Source organism: Halichoeres trimaculatus, unplaced genomic scaffold, assembly GCF_033239565.1.
Source record: "Halichoeres trimaculatus isolate MK-OKI-2021-1 unplaced genomic scaffold, fHalTri1.1 fHalTri1_scaffold_12, whole genome shotgun sequence".
Taxonomy (NCBI): Eukaryota; Metazoa; Chordata; class Actinopteri; order Labriformes; family Labridae; genus Halichoeres; species Halichoeres trimaculatus.
Genome location: NW_027437190.1, coordinates 5592416 through 5615498, shown reverse-complemented (window position 1 = coordinate 5615498; position 23083 = coordinate 5592416). Strand labels below are relative to the sequence as shown.

The 23083-nt window shown below is 41.6% G+C and overlaps 1 protein-coding gene across 1 annotated transcript; it reads right to left on the bottom strand.

Moving 5' to 3' along the window:
- Nucleotides 1–282: 282 nt before the first annotated feature.
- On the bottom strand, nucleotides 283–19643 carry nipal2 (NIPA like domain containing 2). Its single transcript, XM_074683649.1, has 11 exons — nucleotides 19323–19643; nucleotides 12200–12268; nucleotides 9580–9748; nucleotides 9309–9368; nucleotides 5615–5736; nucleotides 4046–4142; nucleotides 3646–3781; nucleotides 3435–3523; nucleotides 993–1056; nucleotides 805–902; nucleotides 283–719 (listed from the first exon to the last, which is right to left on the bottom strand). Exons 1-11 carry the CDS (start codon nucleotides 19404–19406, stop codon nucleotides 613–615), a joined length of 1095 nt encoding a protein of 364 aa, XP_074539750.1. The 5' UTR covers nucleotides 19407–19643; the 3' UTR covers nucleotides 283–612.
- Nucleotides 19644–23083: the final 3440 nt, after the last annotated feature.

The window sequence follows — 23083 nt, the reverse complement described above, 5'->3', positions numbered from 1 at the left end:
GCACCTCATCCATCACAACATACATTCATACAACTCTACCAACACACACACCCCTAAGTTTGAATTAAAGGCTCAAACTTGTATCTTTCTAGTGAAGAGTGTATCAAAGAAACCTGGCTTCAATAAAACCTTAGTGAGGCCTCCAGGCTGCTCTAAACTACTGAAGTATTTAAGGTTAAGCAGCCCCAACAAAGCACTAAGTGTGTAATAAAATCCTACCCTGGACATTAATGTATTTTAATCACTTTCTCTAATTTTACAAAATGATGATGGACAATGTGTTGGAAAACCAAAGTTTGTTCTTTTTTATTCTGAACTGTTCACACAGACAATTTTAATCACTTGATTTATAAAACACAACATATACATATACACAGCACATTCATGGAAAGTAATGGTCACAGTGGCCAAGACCTTTTCTTTGACTCGACTCTGCCCACTGTTTAGTATGTTACCCTTTGATTCTCAGGTGTTGAATCCCTCATCTGTCTTTACTGCTGAAATACTGCAAACAGTCAAACAGACAAACATGGCAGTCACAGCTGCTGCTCAGCTGGGACAGAAATGAAGAACCATAGAATGGATCCAAATGATCCAAATAGACTGATCTCTTTATGAATCAGCTGTTTGAACTGATCTGTTGCACATGAGTTTTGCTGCAAGCGATCCATACGTTGAGGTGTTTGCCTCAGGCTGCACTTTGTCAGTGTGCCTCCTCCCTGTGAACACAGACAGCTCACATGCTTCAAGGTGAACCCATGATAAAATATTGTTTTATGAATGAAGGTGGAAAAAAAAACTTACCAGGGATCCTGTCCATTGCAATAAAGTTTCGATCTTGCTGCTTTATTTTTGGCCTGTTTCTAGCGATGAGGAAAACTCCAAGAAAAGACAGAAGACACCTGGAGAAGATTTAAAGTGAGAACTGAGACCTTCCTGTCAGCAGCACCACGTATCAAGCTTTATCTCATGGTGTTTATTAGATTACTTACCCAAACAGGAACATAAAGATGTTTAGTAAAGCCAAATCCTCAAACTCCTGGTAAAATATTATTCCTGCACAATAAATAAAAGACATTTAATGTAATTCAAATTTCATAAATAAAACCACATGTAGAAAACCTCACATGCTTTCAGTATGGAACATGTCCCTGAATATCCTGAGCTCACATCCTGTGGGACAATCAGGGAAAAGTCATTGATGAGGCACACAGCTGACAATGCTCATCTCAAACCCACCATACCCGTAATAATCCGTAATAATCCAGAATAATCCTAAAGATCTGCATCAAGCCCACAGTTAACCAAGCCTCATCTTAACATGAGTCTTTTTAGGGTCAAGTCTCAGCATGGGTCTCATCCCTCATCCAGAGTCTCCCTCTGCTGGATTACATTACCTACTGCACCTCATCCATCACAACATACATTCATACAACTCCCCCAACACAAACACTCTTAAATTTGCATTAAAGGCTCAAACTTGTATCTTTCGAGTGAAGACTGTATCAAAGAAACCTGGCTTCAATAAAACTTCAGTGAGGCCTCCAGGCTGCGCTGAACTACTGAAGTATTTAAGGTTAAGCAGCCCCAACAAAGTATTGAGTATGTAATAAAATCATACCCTGGAGATTTCTGTATTTTTAATCATTTTCTGATTTTGTGGGGAAATGTTCCGATCATCTGAGATACTGCAGGTCATACTCATCAAAATCCAAACAAAGAAAGGCTTGGGATATCTAACTCTACGTGTAATAAACAAGGTGCTGCATGATAGTGCAGTGTTGAGCACTGACACACCTCGCAGTAAGGTGAGGTGAGACATCAGGAGGCTGAAGGTTGGCACCCCTGGCTGGGCAGGAGGCTCTTTCTCTCCAGGTCCTCTGGCTTCCTCCCACAGTCCAAAAATATACTGATGGGTTAATTAGTCATCTTAAATCTTTGGCAAGTGTGAGTGTGTGGATCTAAATTTTAGCCCTGAAAAGCTGGCAACCTGTACTGTGTTTTCACTCTCACTGAGGTGGGTCCTGCTACTCTTCACTCCTTCACCCCTCCAACCTCCAACTTCAAAACGTGGTACAGATTAGGTCCAGACAGAGCATATAGTCAAACAGTGTTTGGTTAGGCCGGAGTTTCTCAGAGTATGTTAAACTAAGAGGTAGCTGGGTAAAGTCTTGATCCTGTACTGGGTCTCTGTCTGGTTGACCCTGAAACCCTGCGAGTGCTTTACTTTCTATTAACAAAAACAATAAGCCATTCAATAAAATCTTGCATTTTGACTGAACAAGTCTTATAAACCATCCCTGGGTGAAAATTATTTTTGGGGTGTCCGTAAAATGACCCACAATTATACAGACATATTTGCCCCAGTGCATCCAGAAAGTATCCACAGTGCTTCACCCATTTCCACATTTTATGTTACAAAGATTGAACTCTTCTTGTGCGTGAATTCCAGGTGTCATGTTTGAAAGAAACCAGGCCCCGCTCATCACCTGGACCATACCATCCCTACAGTGAAGCATGGTGGTGTCAGCATCATGCTGTGGGGATGTTTTTCAGCAGGACTGAGGAAAAGATGAATGCAGCAATGTACAGAGACATCCTGGATGAAAGCCTGCCCCAGAGACCTTTAGACCTTAGACTGGGGCCATGGTTCATCTTTCAGCAGAACAAGAACCCTAAGACCACAGCCAAGATACCAAAGGAGAGACTTCAGGAGGACTCTGTGAAGGTCCTTGAGGGGCCCAGCCAGAGCCCAGACTTGAATCTGATCAAACATCTCTGGAGAGACCTGAAAATGTCTGTGCTCCAACACTCCCCATCCAACCTGATGGTGCTGAGAGGTGCTGCAAAGAGGAGTGGACCAAACTGCCCAGAGAGAAATGGACCAAGCTTTTGGCATCATATTTAAGATGACTTGAGGCTGAAATTGCTGCTAAGGGTGCAGCAACAAAGGATTGAGCAAGGGTCGTGAATACTTATAAACGTGTCATTTCTTAGTTAAAAAAAAAAAAAAAGTCTAATGAATTTGAAAAATGTCAAAAAACTCATTTCACTTTTTTTTTTAGGGGGTCATCTAGAATTTTGAGGAAAAATATGAACTTATTCCATTTTGAACGAGGCTGTAACATAAAAAAATGTGGAAAAATGAAGTGCTGTGAATACTTTCAGGATGCAGGATTCAGGATACTTTAAGTCATAGTTACAGTTCCTTATATAAAAAAAAAAATCACCAGGACAAATAATGGAGAAATGCAGACCAAGACAACAGGTAGGCTAAATTTTGGCTTATGAAATAAGCTCTGGCTGAAATTCTCAGTCCTGGTCTTTTCCTCTGATTCTGGCTGTAAAATGACTGAATCAACTTTCCACTTCACATCAAAAACAGTAAATGAAAAGAACATCTCAGAGGCAGAGCTTTAAACCAGATAACATACCTGCAACAATGGCACTCGCAGTAAAAAACACAAAGTTGACGGGAACCACCTCAGTCGCATCAAACATCTTCATTGCTTGGTTGAGAAATCTGTAAAGAGGAGAAAGGAAGATTTAAGATCCCTTTGGTGATGAAGTAAAGAAATGAAATAATAAACAGAGGCTAAAACAGAAAAGGAGCTACATCAGTGTGGACAGAAGACCTGGACTTACTTGATCTGGAAGGCACAGGAGGCAATCATGATGATAAGCATGACGTAAAAGATGGGGTAGACGAGCTGCAGCTGGCCTTTTATTGTCTCTCCAATCATCCCTGACACAGCTTTGACCGAGATGACTGTTAGAGACGCTGCAGAAAAACAACATCAGCCTTTAACCACACAACTCATGCAAAAGGGGACTTCTTCATTTGTCACAGAATATTTTAGGGTGTGTAAACTTCTACCTCTTGCATTTGAGTAGATTATGTGAAAAAGTGTTTCCTGCTCCACTAGGCTACTGTTCTAAACTAACAGAGAATGGTTCTTTCTTTAATATACAGGCTTTAAGAAATGCAGTCTGATTCAGGTGAGATCAAAAACCCTCAGTGGAGTCAGCTCCAGTTTGTTCCTACCCAGCAGGGCAACCAGCAGCATGACGATCACGATGTGCTTCACCTTCTTGATCTTGTACAGGTACAGGAGGATGCAGAAGAGGATAATTTCTATTGACTGTGGGGAGAACAGGTGAGAGGACAGTGTAAATATTTTGGTAACCAGTAATATGATGTTGGTTTAGAGCAGTAGTAATGCACTAGGTAGAGCACTGTAAAAATCAGTATGGAAACGTTTTAGGCAGGTGTTAGAAATACAAAAATAAAAAAAATTGAAGTCTACATCAAATTAACATTCAGTTAGATAGATTTTAACTTTAGATGCCTGTATTACATTAAAATGTTATTCTACCATGAACCTTTATTCTGTGAAGCAACAGTAAAGACAGCATCATTTGTACTTCCCCCTTTTGTTTGAGTAACTAATGAAACTTAATTGTAAGGATGTTCGATATCACTGTTTATGCAGACCAATACCAGTACGAGTACTCCCTCTTGAGTACTCACTGATACCGAGTACTGATGCAGCTAGTACTTTTGATACATAGCATTTTAATGAACAGTGACAGATCATTTTGATCAAAGACAGCACAGACACTCTGACATTAGGTCCAAATAAAACACAAACAACTCTCTGAGTTTAGATTTATTTTGACTTTTTTTTTAAGTGCACAATAAAACTAGCAAGTGTCAGAGTTTAAGTATCTTTTTTAAGTAAACTAAAGTGCAAAATAAAAAAGTTTAGGTTAACTCTACCTGGTTAATTCATGTTGTCTGAGCAGGACCTGGCGCACATTTGTCGTGGTGTTAACTCGCAGCAATTAGCAGCATCTAGTGGCGAGGAGGACTTGCTCGACTTAAGACTTTTTTGCCTAGAGTATCTGCTGCTGGTATCTGCAGCCTTCACGAGTACAGATACCTTGAAAAAAGGCCGGTATCAGCCTGATACCAATACCTGGTATCAGTACTCGCCCATCCCTACTTATTGGCAATTCACTGGTCATTTTACTGAAGTTATTCAATTTAATTTATTGAAGTTAAACACTAAAGTGTGGTAAAGACCAACAATTAACAATTTGGACTGAGTCAGTTGACAGTAATGTCTGTACATTATATAAATATACTTATACAAAACTTATACTTAATGTTCATTGTCCAGGCTTGCAGTGTAAGTCAATATCAGCGTGACCTGTCCCTGATTAAATACCAGCTTAAAATGAGTTGGTATTCTTTGTAAATGAGGGATTTTTACGAGTTTGTCATGGATGGATTGTTTGAACTTCTTCAACAAGCCTGAAATATCCAAACACCTGCTGTTAATGTGACTAATGAAGAGATCAAGCACCCAAACTCTGCCATCCAACTGAAGAAAACCTTTCCTACAGTCTTAATGCTACAATTCACACTATTCCAACCTGGGTAGTTGGACTACTAATGTCACAGTCTGTAGATCTTTTACTGCTGAGCACTGATTGAGTTTCAACTCTGTGTCAGAGGGGTTAAGTACAGAAAAAGCATCAGGGCCAAAACTGGAAGACAACACACATTTATAAAAGTAGATTTAGTCTGGAAGGTTCGGAGGCTACGTACGATGTAGAGCAGGAAGTGCCAGCTGATAGCATAGTACTGGACCAGTTGAGCTGTGACAACTGTAGAGGTGTGTGGGGCAAAGGTCACCAGAAGATACGTCCCCGTTATTGCCAGGGTGCCACCTATGACATCAAGAGAGCTGAAAGTGGTGAGACTGTAATCAAACAGGTTTTTATTAAGCTTTGAGTCATCTACCGACTTATTATGAGTCCAACATTCTAAAGCAATGGTTCCCAAACTTTTCGGCTCACAATCTCTGAAATAGTGGTGCTGGAGAACCCCCTGCTGTGGGGGTATACCAACACGAAAAAATTCCCCCAAAAAAAGACCAAAGATACCCAAAACAGGAAACAGTATTTTCTCTTTGCATGGTACTTTGGCTTCTTTTTTCTCCCCATGAAGTTTGTATCATTGTAAGACCTTCGTTTCTTTTATAGATGTATCTCTAGTGAGCATCAATGCACAGATCAGAACCAAGGAGGAGCACCACTTCCAGATGTATTTTCATCCAATATTTACGTCAACGTCTGCAAAAGTGTACTTTCTACCAGTGTGTCCAAGTTGTTAGTGGATGTGGAAACATGTAGGTCCTTTGGAAGGATGGATAACAGAATGCTTTGTCTCTGATGGTAATGCTGACCTTTGAAGGCATCCAGCAGCTCTGAGAATGCCACCTCTCAGTACATAAGCGAGATGTAGCCTCAGCCATATTCAAGGAAGGAAATGTCACTCTCTTACCTTTGTTTTCTTTCTTTAGCTTCTGCATCTTTGCTGATCTCGGTGGCTTTATGTTTGTTTCTTTTTGAATGTCAGGCCAAATATTTCCTCTAAGCTGGAGGAACCAGGCAACAGGATGAGAAGTTGTTGCGGAGTTGGTCGGAAGGACCTTGCTTGACAATGGCATTTACTTCAGTCTTTTGACCCCTGGGTCATCCCCAAGAGATCACCTGATTTTATTGCAGATATACTGTTGTCTCCAGCATATCTGCATATACCACTGTAGCTGAAGCGCTCCAGATGAGGGATAGTACTTTGTCTCAGTGGTCAAACCCCAGCTTCAAAGCCTAACCAGGGACGGGGGGTTGCAAATTAGCTATGGCTCGACACGTGTATGTACGGCCCCTACTTTATGAAGCCATGTTTCATCGTTTGTGAAATAAACACGGGAACATAACATGAAACATGCACATAATGCAGCTCTACCTGCTTTAGAGAAACAAGGTATTACTGTTCTGCACACGATTAACCCAGGGTCATGGGTTTCATACAATCTATCCGCTGAGCCTTAGAAGGCCACTCCAACCATTATTGTCAAAAGAGACATTGGTCCTTCCTGGTTCAGCTTCTTTGCTGCCATGATAATAGCAGCCAGAAACCCCAGTGCACTGAGCATTGAGCCGACCATAAATGAAATACAAGACTTCCTGCTTTTCATCTGATGCCTTTTCATTGACCTCATGATTGTATACTTTGAAGAGGCTCTTTCCTCATTGGAGAAGTCTTTGATCGATCCTCCTCATCACAACTTTTGTGAATGAATGCCCAACATTGGCAAGGTGGCTCAGTACAGCATCAGCTACGCATCTCCCAAAATAGTGACATCTTTTTGATTTTTAGTTTTCAGTGAAAGAGGGACTCTAACACTTCAACAGTGAGTCTGTTTTCCAATAAAAAAAGATCCAAAGTATTTCCAATAAAGACGACTCAAATACCCATATTTATGAGGTTAATGTGATGTACCGATGACCCTGCAGATTCAAAACCTGTTTTTTTGTGATTATTCAACAGTCCTTTTCACACGTGCAATTCTGGCTTACAACACTAAAAAGGGATCTACTTTCAGGGTGTGTTTTGAACTTCTGTGGTGGCACTTTGTGAGAAAACAAAAACAAAACACAATTGTGAATCACACAATTTGTAATTGCTCTAGAAAAAAATGCTATCTGGCTCCAAGATGTTGGCAGTAGATCATTTAAGAACTGTCAGTTGTTAGGTGGAGCCTTCATGGGTCAGACTTGTTTGTACAGAACACCCCATTGGGGATCCAACTGAATTGAGGGCTGGGGAATTTGGAGGCTGACTCCTCCACTTGTTGTTCTCTTCAAACCATTCCTGAAACATTTTTGCTTTGTGGCAGGGTGAATTATCCCACTAAAAGAGGTCACAGCTACCAGGGAATTCTGTTTTTATCAAAGGGTGTACATGGTCTGTAACAATGCTGGGTAAGCATCAAAGTAACATCCCTACAGACGGCAGAATCCAAGGTTTCCCAACACGACATTACCCACAGCATTACACTTGCCACGGTTACATGAGGAGTTTTTCGTCTTTCCGAATGGAATCTTTCTGAATTACTTTTCTGAAAACACTAGTATACATGGAAAGGAATATTCCAATCTCTGGTCTACATGTGCCCCTGTAATCAAACAGAATAGTCAATGGGGCATGCGCAGAAAAACGTAAACATCACAAGATTTATCAAAGCTGGAGGACGACAGTTTGTTTATCACGGTGTTTCAATACTCTGTATTGTGATTTGTCGTCTGTCCAGTCTTAAAATTATGTTCATTTCTTTCAAAGTTTGGATCAAAAACAAACCTTCCGCAGCAGTCCAGTGCTGACGGCTCGTGGCCATTTTAAAAGTTGAGGAACGTCTCTAGATGCATCTTACATCATATCTGAGCATGTGCTGAAAGAACGCACCCTGACAACTTTCCATTTGAGTGGATACATGATACCTCAATCGGTTTGGGGAAAGGAATATTCCACCCCTGTGAAACCGATTAAATGTCCATTCAGATTAACACTTTTCTTTCGGAGTGAGGTGTATACAAAGGTTAAATTCTTTCCGTTTGAGCAAATAAACCAAATGCAAGCAGAATATTTGGGTCCATGTATACGTGGCTACTGACTCAGCCAGCTTGTCTTCTTCCCATAATGTATCCTGATGTCATGTGATCCCTGGGGAATTGATGCCACGCCCTACACCTAGACATCCATGTGATGTAAAAGATTCATCAGACCAGGCCACCTTCGCTCATAGCTCCATGGTCCATTTCCAATGCTCAAGTGCCCATTGTTGGTGATTTTGGCAGGGGACAGGGATCAGCATGAGCATCCTGACTGGTCTGCCGCTCATACACAACAAACTGCAATGAGTAATGTGTATTCTGACACCTTTCTATCAGAGCCAGCATTGACTTCTTCAACAATTTGAACTTGTCTCTTGGATTGGACCATTGGGTGTCCATGACCCTTTTGCCTGTTCACCACTGTTCCTTCCTTGGACCAGTTTGGACAGATACTGACCACTGCGGACAGGGAACACCCTACGAAAGCTGCAGTTTTGGGGATGCTCTGATGCCGTCTAACCATTTCAATTGGCCTTTGCGGAAATTGCTTGAATTCTTACGCTTGCCCATTTTTCCAGCTTCTAACAGATCAACTTGGAGGACAAGATTGTCACTTGCAGCCTAATTTATCCCAACTACTAACAGGTGCTATGACGAAGAGACAATCAGTGTTATTCACCTCACCTATCAGTGGTCATACTGTTATGTCTGATTGGTGTATTTACTTTTAACCCTGTGCAAAATTATCAATGCGAGTGTTGAAATGCATCAATAATGACACTGTATTAGACAAAGCACAGATCATTTAATGGATTTAATAGTCTTTAAGTGTTCGTACTTACCAACAATGTCAGATGCGCGCACTGTCTCTTTGAGGAAAACCACAGATATGATGGCACTGGCTGCAAATGAAAACAAATGTTTCTGTCAGTTTAATGACCAACATCAACCCTCCATAACAACCATTCCGTCCAGTTCATTTATATCTAAACGTTGTGACCTCACAGTATGTTATTTTGGTGGAAAAGGGCAATCAGAAACATGTAACAGTTTGGATGCAAAAGTATTAAATCTTTCCATCTTTATAACGCAACTAGGGGAGGTTAGACTTACCTATGACTGACACGCAGCCCAGTGGGGCTATGAGCGACGCTGGGGCAAAGCCATAAGCAGCAAAGTTCCCCAGCTCTCCAATACCCATGAGAACCACACCGCACCACCACATGAGGGAGGTGTAGTAGGGCTTGGAGCAGCGCTGAGCCTGCCGAACGTGGGCATATTTCTGTCAAGGGTGTGGAGGAGAGGGACCAAATGATGGTCAAACACTGGATCAAAAAGTGCTTTCCAAATATAAGTTAAAAGACACAACCAGTAAATGAAGATAATACAGACTGAAAAACATGTTGAAAGTGACGTTCATAATATGGTTTAAGTAGTAAGATATAATACAGTTAACATGTAAACACCAAAGCTGTCATAACATCATGTATCCCTGAGTCTTAAGACAGTTTTAAAAGAATAACCCATCTGCTAATCATTTGCTTAAATTAAGACTGCTGCAGTTTGTTTGTATGTGGATTTAAACTCAAATCACTCTCAAATACAACCCCAAAGTATCCATGATATTTGGGATAAATAGTGTTAAGAAGCGGCTGGATCTATCAAGGTTTAGTTGGGGGAAGTTTTGTAACATCAGGTCTTAACTAGAGCAAAGCAGTTGTAAAGTTGAGCCATTTTCTTGCTTTGGTGGGGGTTTATAGAGTGGTATAACTGAGTGTCATCAGCATAATCTTGAAATGTGATGCTGGTGGATGAAGAAAGGAAGTATGTACATACAGAACAGGATTAGACCAAAAACTAAGCCCTGAGGTATTCCATACATTGTCTTGAAAACGGAATAGTAAAATCAATTAATTGAGATGTAAATCTGTCAGATTCATAGGATAAAAAACAGTCCAGGGCCTTGCTGATTTATGAAACAGGCTATAGAAAAAATACAATGATTGTGAGCAAGGGAATATCTGTGAATGGGAAAATAACAGAAAAATGTGATGCAGCTTGTTTTCAGTGGGTGATGTTGAGGGCCAAAATACTCCAGAAGAGTCTCTGGATGTCATCGGACAGTTTCAGTTAGGTTTCTATCCAAGTCAAGGTGTCAACTCACACTGGATGCCAGAGGGTTGATGCATGAATTCAGAATCAGAATCAGAATCAGAATCAGAATCAGAATCACCTTTATTCGCCAAGTTTTTTCAAGAATACAAGGAACTTGACTCTGGTTTAAACTGAAACTGAAACTGAAGACTTCACAAAAAGCAATGCGAGCAAGATAGGAAGTCATGCACAAGAACCATATAAAAACACCTGTTGACTTTTAAAAAAAGGCAAACCCCTCGATCTGGTGGTTCCACAATGCACTGGACTGATCAGTGTTGCCAGATCAGAGAGCACACAGTCAACAGTGATGCAGAGTTGGACCAGAGATACATCTGGTGTATTGCTGGAGTAAGTCTGATAAGAAAATGTCTCTAATGATTGGCTGAGGCTGTGACTGTCATCATTCCATCTAACAGTACAGCCTCTTTCCAGAAAACTGACACAGGGCGTTTCTGGGCAGAGAGTAAGTCTACCAACCTCAGCCAATCACAGCACCCCTAGTGCGCAAGTGACTTTGTGTGTTCAAGAAGCTATTCAGAGCAGCTACAACCGTGGCATGGAGAAAGACTTTTGACTTAATTTAGGTTGTTTTGGTCTGACACAGCCCTTTAACATCCCCCATTGTTTAAAATGATTGTCGAGGGGAGCAGTCGCAGCGATCATACGTGCTGAAGTGAACTGTGCTGAAGCCCACCTCTCTGAAGTGTGCCAAAGCAGCGAAGTGAATCATGTTCAAGCACGGTACGGTTGCGGTCACACTGGCCAAACAAACTCGACTTAAGGGCTGAAGCACAGTGCGCTTTGCCAGTGTAACCGCATCCTTAGAGAACAGCACAGGATGAAGAGCGGTGCATGTTGGTACGTGTCAAATAGCCCTGATTAGCTTGTGCTAACATGCCAAGTCAGGTGCATAGCTCTTGAGTCTGTCCCATATAGAAAAGTGATGCTACAAGTGGTTGCTGGGCTAGTGAGTGAGTTCACGTTTTCATGATCAGAGGCTGTGGGTGTGCGCTGCTGCTGGCCCTGACCCAAGGAGGAAGAGCCAAGTTTGGATGTTGTTAAATAACTAACTAAAATTTCTGTGGACCCTACCTTTACTAGTTTCCTAGTAAAGGTAGGGTCTGGTAGACCCAGAAGTGTGAGCTGCTACGGCTCAGCTGCTGCTTCCAGTTTGTGTTTATCTGTGTTCTGCTGCACTCTGTGTCCTGTTCTTTTGTTTTGTAATTGTTTCTTGCCTGAGAGAAAGAGTTTCCTCTTTATGAAAGCCAATTTATCAGTCTCAGCCCAAGTTTTAATTGGTAAACTTCCAGGTGAAGCAAAATTCTGAAGCTAAAATCTTCAGTATCAGATAGGGGCTAAAAGACATGTAAAGGAACTGCAAAAGAGAGTGAAACAATTTACAATGTAAGTTCTTGATAAGAGGAATCTAATCTTCACAGACAGGTGTGTGTTTGTGTTTGTGTGTGTGTGTGTGTGTGTGTGTGTGTGTGTGTGTGTGTGTGTGTGTGTGTGTGTGTGTGTGTGTGTGTGTGTTTGTGTGATTGTGCTGACTCACTGTTTGCTGCATGCTTCCTACCTGTATGTTGAGAGAAATGCTGATGAGGACGTTCCCGCATATGGAGATGATGATTCCAATGAGATAAGTCTGTGGGAACAAAAGGTAAAGAAGACACAGGAATTGGTTTTGACCTAGACTGACACACAAAATCAAACAATACATGTACTTATCCTCAAATAAAACGCAGTTTTTCTTGCTGCTTTCAGGCTTTCAGCGTGTTTCTCTTTAGGAACAACTACATGGCCAACGTCTTCATCCACATTTTTGTAAAAACAACAGATCCTTCATCAAAGTTTCCATGTGGGTTAAAGATTCATATGGGCATAGCTTTTTGTTGAGCATCCTCAAATGCAACACACACACACACCTTGTAGATGAGAAAAATTTTAAAAAAATATGTGAACTATGGACTATGGGGTGGACGACTACTTTGAGCCTTTCTTGATGTTTGAGCTTCAAACCCTATTTTTAAGGCTGAGCCCAGACACCCTGCAGAGAAAGCTCATTTCAGCCGCTCATATCCGTGATCTTGTTCTTTTTGTCACTACCCACAGCTCATGACCATAGGTGAGGGTTGAAACGTAGATTGACCGATAAATTGAGAGCCTAGCCTTCTGGTTCAGCTCCCTTTTCACCATAACTTACGGTAAAGCGTCTGCATCACTGCTAGTGCCAATCATTTGCTCCTTTTTCCCCTCTACTTATGAATAAGACCCTGGATATTTACACTCCTCTACTTGGGGCAAAGACTCCCACCCAACCCAGAGTGGGCAGTCCACCTTTTCACACAGCTGATCCTCATCCTGGCTGTTTTACACTCAGCTGCAAACCGCCCCAGTGTGAGCTGGAAGTCAGTGTTCGAAGAGGCTAATAAGACCACATCGTCTGCAAAAAGGAGAGGCGGAATCCTTGGACCTAAGATCCTTAACCTGACTCCCTCCACCGTTTGGCTGTGCCTAGAAACCCAGTTCATAAAAGAACAGAATGTTTGACAAAGGGCAGCCTTTGCAGACACTCAAGGTGTGGCCACATGGGCCATCTGTACCACGCTGTACTCAAGTATGATTGCCCCCCCCACAGCGTTGTTTTCTGCTGGAGAGTACAGCCAGCAGTGACACTACTCCAATTTGATCCAGACTTAAGGCACATGCATGGCCCACCTACGTCATCTTGAAGTGTCTGTTTAGACAAAGTGCAATCTCATCAGAGTCAGCACAAAGACACACAGAGAGCACTGCTACAACTCTTTGAGACTTTTTGACTTATGGTAAGTTGTTTTGGTCAGACAGAGCCCTGATCTTGTACACCAACATCAGTAAGGTAAGGTAAGGCTGGGTTAGGTCAGGACAGTGAGGGGCAGAGTAAACAATAAAAAAGACAGGAGAGGGAAGTAACCAGAGGGAGGGAGGCTGATGGAGTTCCCCTGTCACAGGAAAAACAAACACAGCAGTTGAGGATGGCAGGGCTGGTACACTTGGAGCGCTGTTGGCTGGCTGGTCCATTCATCAAACATTACACAGTTTACCCAGGAGACACGTCACACGAGTCACACCACCAGAAGCTCTCCTCTGCTCTCTGTCATGTGTTTCTCTGAGAGCTGGTTTGTGGTTAATCAGCATTTTTCCTCTTTTTTTTTTTTTTAAATGTTTACAGTGTTTACAGCTGTTATAACATCAAACGGGCCGTACTTCACACCCAATGTTTGTTGTTCTTTCCACATCTTCAACCCACAGTGTGTAAATAGAACATGAACATGAACCCATGTGTGTGTAGATTTTGACATGAGGTGTGGCTGGTGGCCGCCTTCATCATCGTGAAGCATCTGATTACGTGAAGCGCGATCTCATCAGAGTCAGCACAATGAGACACAGAGAGCACTGCTACAACTTTAGAGACTTTTGGACTTATAGTAAGTCGTTTTCACCTGACACAGCACTCTAACACCCCTGCTTCATTTAAATGGATTATCGAGAGATGCGCTCGTAGTGATCATACAACAAGGATCGCACGCGCTGTCAGTGTGCTTGTGCTCGTGCATGATGTAAACCGTGCCGAAGCCCACCTCTTTGAAGCGTGCCGAGGCACGGAACCGAATCGTGCTTGAGTACGGCATGGTTGCGGTCACACTGGCCATTCCAAACGTGCTTTAGGGCTGAAGCGTGCTCAGGCATGGCACGGTTGGCCAGTGTGACTGCGTCCTAAGGGTGTGCCCCAGGGTTCTGTTTCGGGACCTATTTTATTTTCCGTCAGCATCAATGATCTGTGCAATAACTTGTCAAATGTCTTATATTACTTTTAGTCTGATGACACTATTATTTGCTGTATATTCATCATCAGACACACAGGCTATTGAGTTTTTACTGTCAGCATCTGTATGAGTCTCAGGGTGTTTTCAAACCTGATAGTGTGCACCCTGATGCAGCTCTGAATGTTAAAATGATATATTGTTTCCATTTTTGCATTTGGTGCGGCTGTTTTTACACCACAACTAGTGCAGAGTTCGACCAGAGCCAAACCGAGACCACATCCTCTGACCACACCAGTTTGGTGAGCACCAGAGTGCGTTTTCCTTTCACACAAAACCCAAATGGGACCAAACACTGCAGGTGTGAAAACACCCTCACCTTCAGAAATCCTAAGTAGTCTTAAACAGAGAGACTCTGCTAATACAAGGAGAGACCAATAAACATCTTGTTCATCTTAACTTCCAAGGTCTTTCCTTCTTTTCATTTGATTGCTGATTGTTTTTTTATTTTTTTATTTTAGAGGCTTTCTAAAGAAAACCCATAGACTGTGTCACAACCTATAAATACTCAGATTTTCTTATCCACACCTTTAAAGCCCAAAATACTGGTCTGCTGTAAAAACTGAATGTAAAGCCAGGGAACTTCTCTTATCTGTCTGATTCTGACCATGAGGTGTTGTATGTTGGGCTTCAGCTTAATGTCAGCAGTCTCTAGACCCTGTTTGTCAGTGTGTCTTCAGAGACACCACCTCACTCATCACTGTGACTTGTGTGTTAACAGACTGTCTGTCTTTGAGTAAACACAGGCATATACACAAGCTGTGAACGATCAACTAAATGCAGCTCCTTTGTGTGCAGGTGTTTATCTTCAAAGAGGTAACAGTCACTGCGTCTTGTCTTCTTCTGATGTTTTTCACTTCCCGTCTGTGTCTCATGTTCACACTGAGCTCTCTGTTCAGTGTTTCTGCCCGCTCTGCTCAAGAATAAACTCTGATTTAAAACTTTAAGAACTTGTAGCCTTTGGCTCTGTCTTAAATGACAGCTGGTGTGAGACTAATGAATAATGCCTGAGCTTTTAAAATCATCTGTGATCACAAGCTTGCACTTTATTTGCAAACTGGTTTGCACCATTAGGTTTTTACTTCTTTTAACTTCAGTTGTTCTTGACTAAAGGAACTTTTTACAGCAGGAACTAGAGTCTAAATTAAGTTCTTGTGTAATTGATCTACTCCTGAAAATGGCTCTACCTGGGAGGCAGTACAGAGGTCCAGAGACTTTTGGGAGATAAGGCCTGCAAGTTCATTCATCCATTCATTTATTTTCTTAACCGCTTATCCTGTTCAGGGTCGTGGGTGGCTGGAGCCTATCCTAGTTGTCATTGGGCGAGAGGCAGGGTACACCCTGGACTGGTCTTCAGTCAATCACAGGGCTGACACAGACAGACAGACAACCTTTCATGCACACTCGCACACCTAGGGACAATTTAAGCCATGTTTACACCAAGCAGTTCAGTTCAGTTCGTCTCGGTATGGTGCACATTTTGTGGCGTTTCCACTTACTGATCCTGGGGCAGATCCCCAAATAACCGAGACGAACTGTTCCACTTTTTGGGACCCTTTCGAAGGGGTGCCAAACTATACCAATCTTGGAGGGTGGAGCTACAACACTGCATACCATTGATTGGTCAGTAGAATCATCACTTACCATGTGACAGCTGCTGTATTTCTCCTGGCAGCACACAGACTTCTCTGAAACGAAACTTGATCACACTTTGTATCAAAGAGCTACATGCCAATCACAAAGAAGATGAATTGCTGGATGTCTTCCATTTATGCTCTTTGTTTACTGTGTCGCGTTTTTCTTCTTCATTGGATTTATTAGCTGGGTACACTGTGTTGCACTGCTATGGCGTCACACTAAATGCGGCTTTCGGCATCCAGCTTATACCTAGCCTACTACGAAGGGGCACGGTTGGCTGTGGAAGTGCAAACAAGACCAAGCCTAATCAAACCTGACTGCTTGGTGGAAACAGGGCTTTGGAGTGTTCAATCAATCTAATAAGCATGTTTTTGGACTGTGGGAGGAAGCTTGAGGACCCAGAGAGAACCCACGCATGGGGAGACCTCCACACAGAAAGGCCCACTGGGAATCAAACCAGTGAACCTCTTGCTGCAAGGCTGCAGCGCTGACTGTTGCACCACCGTGCAGCCCAAGGCCTGCAAGTTGAACAAATCTTTTCTTCAATTTGTCTACATTTTTTTTTTTGTTTTTTTTTATGCCTTTAATGAGAGATGATAGGACAGTGGATAAAGTAGGAAATGGAGTGAGAGTGGAGAATGATATGGATAGAACAGGACACAGGCTTGACTTGAACCTGGGCCACCCGCTCAAGGGCAAACCTCATGGGCTGCGACCTAGACCGCTAGGTCATCTGCACCCAAGCTGATCATTTCTGATTGGTTGAGCACCCACAGTATTACTAGGTGTGTGTCCACACCTAGTAGTAATACTTAGCGCGATGTCCGTTGGCATCCGTTTCGAAACTGCAGGGGGTAGTGTATCCCAAACACTATCTCCTACAGAACTAGGCTAGAGCACAAACAGTTGTTTTCACTGTTTACAAATTTTCTTTTTAATGTGGCCGATATTCCACGCCAGGAATCTTTCATAACACGGTTATTGCAGCAATCTCTGTGTGATGGATCATATAAATGCATCTATTTTTGTACTTCAAACACAAGGAGCTCTTGCTTGTCTACATGCCTCTGTGCAGAAGCTATACATTTTTTGATGTGCAGGAATTTCTCCCTTGAAACGACCGGGCGAGGGGGTAAGGCTGCTAAAATGACGTCATTTATCCTCATGGAGCCGTGCTGACCTCACCGTCGTGTCAAGCATAATTGTTGTGTTGCACATAATAAAGCCAGCCTGCCTTCACTGTTGTCTTACTGCCCTCTACTGGTGTGGTTGTGTATCAACAATACTTTTTTTTCTGTATACTTTACTTGCCTGATTTGCATGTTTTTTCCACAGGAAATCACTGAAAGTTGCTGAACCCTCTGGTCAAAAAGCACATTTGTTGTCTGTAATCAGCTCTGGCTCATGTAATATTCATTATGGCTTGTGCTGCTGATCTCTTATCATGATCAAAACAGATTATTATCTGGTTAAAAAGATAGAAATGATCAATTTTAGTTTCTGGGAGCAGAAAGAGAAAGCTAGGTCAGAGCAGAATAAGAGAATGAGTGGGAAACCATATGTCTGATACAAAAATAAAACAGAAGTGACAATGTTAAGCAAGCTTTAAAACTAAAGGAAGGGACTGACAGCCCTGATAGTCCGCCTCTTTGTTATGACATTGACCTACAGACACGTAAACAGCATGCCTCTTTGTGTCCACTGACAATAGGAGTCTGTTCCTCCTTGAGATAGAAAAACCCTTTGGATTTGATGTGTGTGCGTGTGTGTGTGTGTGTGCGTGTTTGAGGGTATTTAAATCACTAAACAATGGTATGTTACACAGACACTTAGGTTTATGACATCACTACTTTGTCAGGGAAATGAAAATATGTTTGATTTCACATTTCCTGTCTGATATAATAAATCATAAGAAAAACAAAATTAGCATTCACTTCTGTGCAATGAGCTCATTTGGGTATTGTGATCATGTTTTGGGACATGGTTCTCTCCACGGTTTGAAGATGGAACAACTGTAAATAGAACATACATTGCTGCAGCTGTAAAATGACCAGCACTGTTGGGCAGACTTAGAAAGCGACAGCTGTTGTGAAGTTGTTTTTGAAGGCGAAGTATTTTCTCTGATATTCTGGTTTACTCCAGTTTTTTATGCCCCACCAACGCAAACTTCCTCAGACAGACAAATATTGTCCACTGGATGCGAGGATGTTCTCTGAGGTCTTTGGTGGCACAAAGAGAGGAGCCTGCTGTTCACAACTCTTACAGTAGATCTATTCTCTCCCAACCCACCACTGAGCCATTAGTCATTATTCACGCCTCTCATCCCTCCTCTGTCTCTCTGTCCCTGCCCCTCTGGCCCCCCTTGGTATTGTCAGAAGACGAAACATGACAGAATGGGAGATGGAGATATGGACGTGTCTGTAAAAGTGGGGGAGCAGAGGAGCAGATGCAGGAGAGAGACTTGGATAGAAAAAAATAGAATCGGAACAAGTAGAAGAGCAATCACACACTGATGTTTTTAAGATCTTTCTGTGGAGAGCCAACCTCAATAAATCTATGTGCAAACTTTTCAGTATATGTCTTTCATAGTTTGACATCCAAGTTTGTTTGCTTGTTTTTGACTATACCATTAATATTAAGGACTAGGTTTCTTTTAAATATTTGCATAGATTTTTTTTTTTTTAAAAAGGGTCAAAGCAGAACAAAAGCATCAGCACTCATCTCTCATATCTGCAATCTGCTGTTAAACTGACCAGCTGAACCAGTTACACCAGCCCTTTTTACATACACACACATAGATTTATCCATACACTCACATGTTAAACTAAGAAATAACTAATCCACAGAAGATAAGGAAACCTTTTAGCCCACTTTCCTTAACCAGAGACACTTTTCAAAAGCATATTTTTTCCCTGGTTTCCTTTGAAGTGATTATCTTATATTTGTATGAAAACCGCCCTCATAAAGAAATATCAAACTCTACTTTTGCTTTTTTTTCATATAAAACGATGAAACATGGAAGGAGTAGCTTTCTGGTTGAATCATGCACAGATATTCATGCACAAACCTGTTGCAGAATTTATTTTATATTCCGTAAAGTGCATTTCACACACCTAACTCTTATGTAACAGTGTTTTTCTTTCTTTTTCCTTCCCCTGAATACACTTGGTGAACAAAGTTAAACAAAGCTAGGCTCACCTGGAGAGGATTTTCCAGGATCTCGGCGCGGTGAGCCAGGGAGGGGTACACATCAGCTGTCTCTGGATGACTTGAAGTCTCCATGTTTCTTTTAGTGAGGAAAAACAAGTATCTCTACATCACAACCCTCTTTTAATGCCTTCTTTCAGTGTTTCGTCTCATTCCACCCATGCACACCGTGTCTTTGCCGCTGGAGTAACTCTGGTTCCTCCGTGGGGAGGTGTGCAAGGTGCGGGCAGGGTGCGAGGCGGACCGGGAGTCCTCACTGGCTGCTCTGTGCGCGGCTGGGAGAGCTGGCTGTGAAGGAGTTAAAGATACATCCGGGATAGCTTATGGTTATGTGTTTCTTCGCCCATGCTCACATGCTCGTCAGTGATGGTGTGTTTGTGAGAGGGAGTGTGCTGCGTGAGCGGAAAGTGTCTGTATCCTCTTTGAAAGTGAAAGATTAAAAGTTATGTTTAATTTTACTGAGAACTTGCAAGTGGTGCTACGGAAGAGGATTATGGCCTCTGAAAAAAAAATAAAACAATACAAAAAAGTCCAGTTTTCATTTAATTACTATTTTTTTCCCTAGGAAAAAGTCAAGACTCTAGTTTTTTTCCCTCAGAACTCTTACTTTTTTCTCTGGAAAAAAAAAATTGTGGCAAAAAAATAATAATAAAAAATAAATAATAAAAAATAAATAAATAAATAAATAATAATAATAATAATAATAATAATAATAATAATAATAATAATAATAATAATAATAATGGACCCCCCCAAGTGGCCCCAACCATCTTTTGTATCTTATTCTGGTCTTTGAGTGTATTTCAGTCTTCTTTTAAAGGGCAGGTAAGAATAAGCTAAATATTTACACCGGCCAAATGCTGGTGGAGTTCAGCAGGTAACACTGGCCACTTTGGCAGGTTGAATTTTATCTCAAACATGGAGCAGAGAGACAAGCAAAAAGATGACTCTGATGATGAAAGCTCTGAGGAAATTTAATTTACCTCTGCTTTATTGTCATTCTCATGAAAGAAGAATTGATTTTCTGATTACAATTGTTAATAAATATTTAAGCAGACAGTGTCTCTTGTTGAGTTTTTATCAGTTCAATTAATCCCCTTTACCATTTTATTATAAGCAATAACAAACTACTATTTTAATTACTATGTCTTAATAAACTGCATATTTTCATATGAAAGGAGCACAATGTTACACACAACTTAATCAGAGCTGAATACCTGATTAAGGACCTGTGGATTTTAACATTGATGTAGTCTCATTTTGAGTGTGCATAGGGGTCATTTACATTTAAAGAGGTTGTAAATCTTTTTGAAGTAAACTTTAGCATGTCATCATCGGCTTTAATCATGTTGAGCATAATTATCCAACAACAAATTGTGGCCACTGAAAATACTGAGTGGCCAGTAACTCAGGGATATCACTAACCACAGTGGCTGGTGAGCAAAAAAGTTAATGTCAAGCCCTGCAGACAGTAAAAGCAAAATATGAAGCACTGCTTAGAATAAAACTAACTGGCGGCTGATAGTTGGCATCTCATATGCTTTCTCTTGGTCATCCAAGGAACACATAATTCCTTTAAATGAGTGAGTTTCTAAGGCCGCCTGTAAGTTTTTGAAACAACATCACTGTCACTACGGTGGCTGGTGGGTGTCAGACCATTTGTAAAAGCCATAATAGAAATGCAGGCCGGTTAGTGCTGCAGCCTCACAGCAAGAAGGTCACAAGTTCGATTGGCCGTTGGGCCTTTCTGTGTGGAGTTTGCATGTTCTCCCTGTATATGCCTGGTTTCTCACCGGATCCTCCAGCTTCCTCCCACAGTCCAAAAACATGCTCACCAGGTTAATTGGTCACTCTAAATCGTTGTCCGCAGATGTAAGTGTGTGTGTGAATGGTTGTCTGTCTCTGTGTTAGCCCTGTGACTGACTGGCGACCAGACCAGTGTGAACCCCGCCTCTTGCCCAATGACAGCTGGGATAGGCTCCAGCCACCCAAACAGGATAAGCAGTTCAGAAAATGAATGAATGAATAACATAAATGCAACGACACAGGCATGCAGAAAGTAATGCAGAATGTAGTGTTATGCTTTTGAAATGGTGAGGAAAGAGCAACTAATGATGAAAAAGAGACAGAGTATCAGAACAATTCAAGAAAAAGGTATTTCTTTGACAGAAAGAGGTCTGGGAGAGCCAAAGCCAAATCAGAATCTGAAGACAAGTTTCTGAGAGTCAACAGCTTCAAGCGTCAAAGAGGTTGTAGTGTCACAGTCTCAGTTTCAGTTACTGTGAAGAGAAGACTTTGAGATGCAGCTTTGACAGGTCAGACTGCAGGACCATTGAGGACAGGAAGATGGAGCTATGGACGGATGGATCAGAGTTTAAAATATTTGCTTCATCACAGGGGACTTTAGTACCCTGTACTTAGAGTAGGCCAAAGAAATAATGGTTCCTCAGTGAGTTACATCAAATGTTAACATGGAGGGAGAAGCATGATGGTCTGGGCCTGTTTTGCTGGATCCAGGAGCCTGGGACTTTAGCAGAGTCAGAGGCACCCTAAACCAAAAACAGGCTCCAGTAGTATTCTGCTGCACCCCCCATGCAGTACCCTCTGGGATGCGCCTGGTTGGTCAGAGGTTCATCCTACAGTGAGATAATGAGTCCAAACATCAGACCAAGCTCTGCCAGAAAGAAAAAAAAAACGTCAGCATGGAAACATGGAGGGCCCTGCCAGCACAGTCTGTCTGCAGTCTGCAGAAACCCTGTGGAGCTGCTTTGGGATGAACTGGACAGAAGAGTGAAAGCAAACAAACCAGAAAATGACCAACATTTAGAGAAACTTCTTCTGAAAAAGAGCTGGGGAGAACTTTCTGAGTATATTTGATTTTGTGTAGAAAGAATGACAGGAGTGAGTTCAGCTGTTAGATCTGACAAAGGTGGACACTTTGATGAGTCCAAAGTTTAGAGTAAATCTTTATAAACTGATTCCATGGTTTATCTTTCAAGCTTTGATTTTAATACCAGAGAACTGTGAGACATTAAACTGCATCATTAAAAAAGGGACTCCGACATAACACCAGTAGTCTTGATCCAAAAATCATAGTCTTTATTTGTAAAGGGGGTTGTAGGCAGGAGGGGACAGTCTCTTGAAAGCAGAATGACACAATGGGGAGTAAACCAACAGCCGTTAAAGAAATGATCAAACTCAGTTATCCTCTCCTCTTCATCACATAGAAACCTGACATACCCAGAAATTTCTTTTTAGACTCCAACCTGTAAGAAAGTGATTAACACGATGAGCAGCTCTGACCTGGAAACACTTTTTCTGTGGGAGTGTTCACTTTTTTCTTCAAGTGTATCTAGAAAAACTTATCTTTCTTGTGGTCCTAAAGTCCTTTACTGAAAAATTAAACCCACTGTACATTTTGCTGCTTTTTCACTCTTTTTATTATTGGTAAAATGTCAATATGTTTAGCAATAGTTTTCATTTTGTGGATTAAACTGTGACTATTCACATAAATAGTTTGGGTGTTCGTACAATCAGAGACCAAGTAAATGCACAAGTATAAACTAGTAACTAGAGTGACTGGGGATTAATGTTTTTTAACAGCTGATATTTCAATGTCTTTGTGCTTGAGGCCATATAATCACAGTTTATAAGAGAAATAATCTGAGTTGATGGAGTATACGCCTTTAAGTGGTGCCATCTTTCTTTATCCTATGATCAAATGGAACTATATGGTATGATCATATTAAATG

Coding starts and splice junctions, on each gene's coding strand:
- nipal2 (XM_074683649.1), bottom strand. CDS start 19,406: ATGGAGACTTCAAGTCATCCAGAGACAGCTGATGTGTACCCCTCCCTG. Junction 1,057..3,434: donor TGCGAGTGCCATTGTTGCAG/GTATGTTATCTG, acceptor TTTATTGTGCAG/GAATAATATTTTACCAGGAG. Junction 720..804: donor TGCAATGGACAGGATCCCTG/GTAAGTTTTTTT, acceptor CTGTGTTCACAG/GGAGGAGGCACACTGACAAA.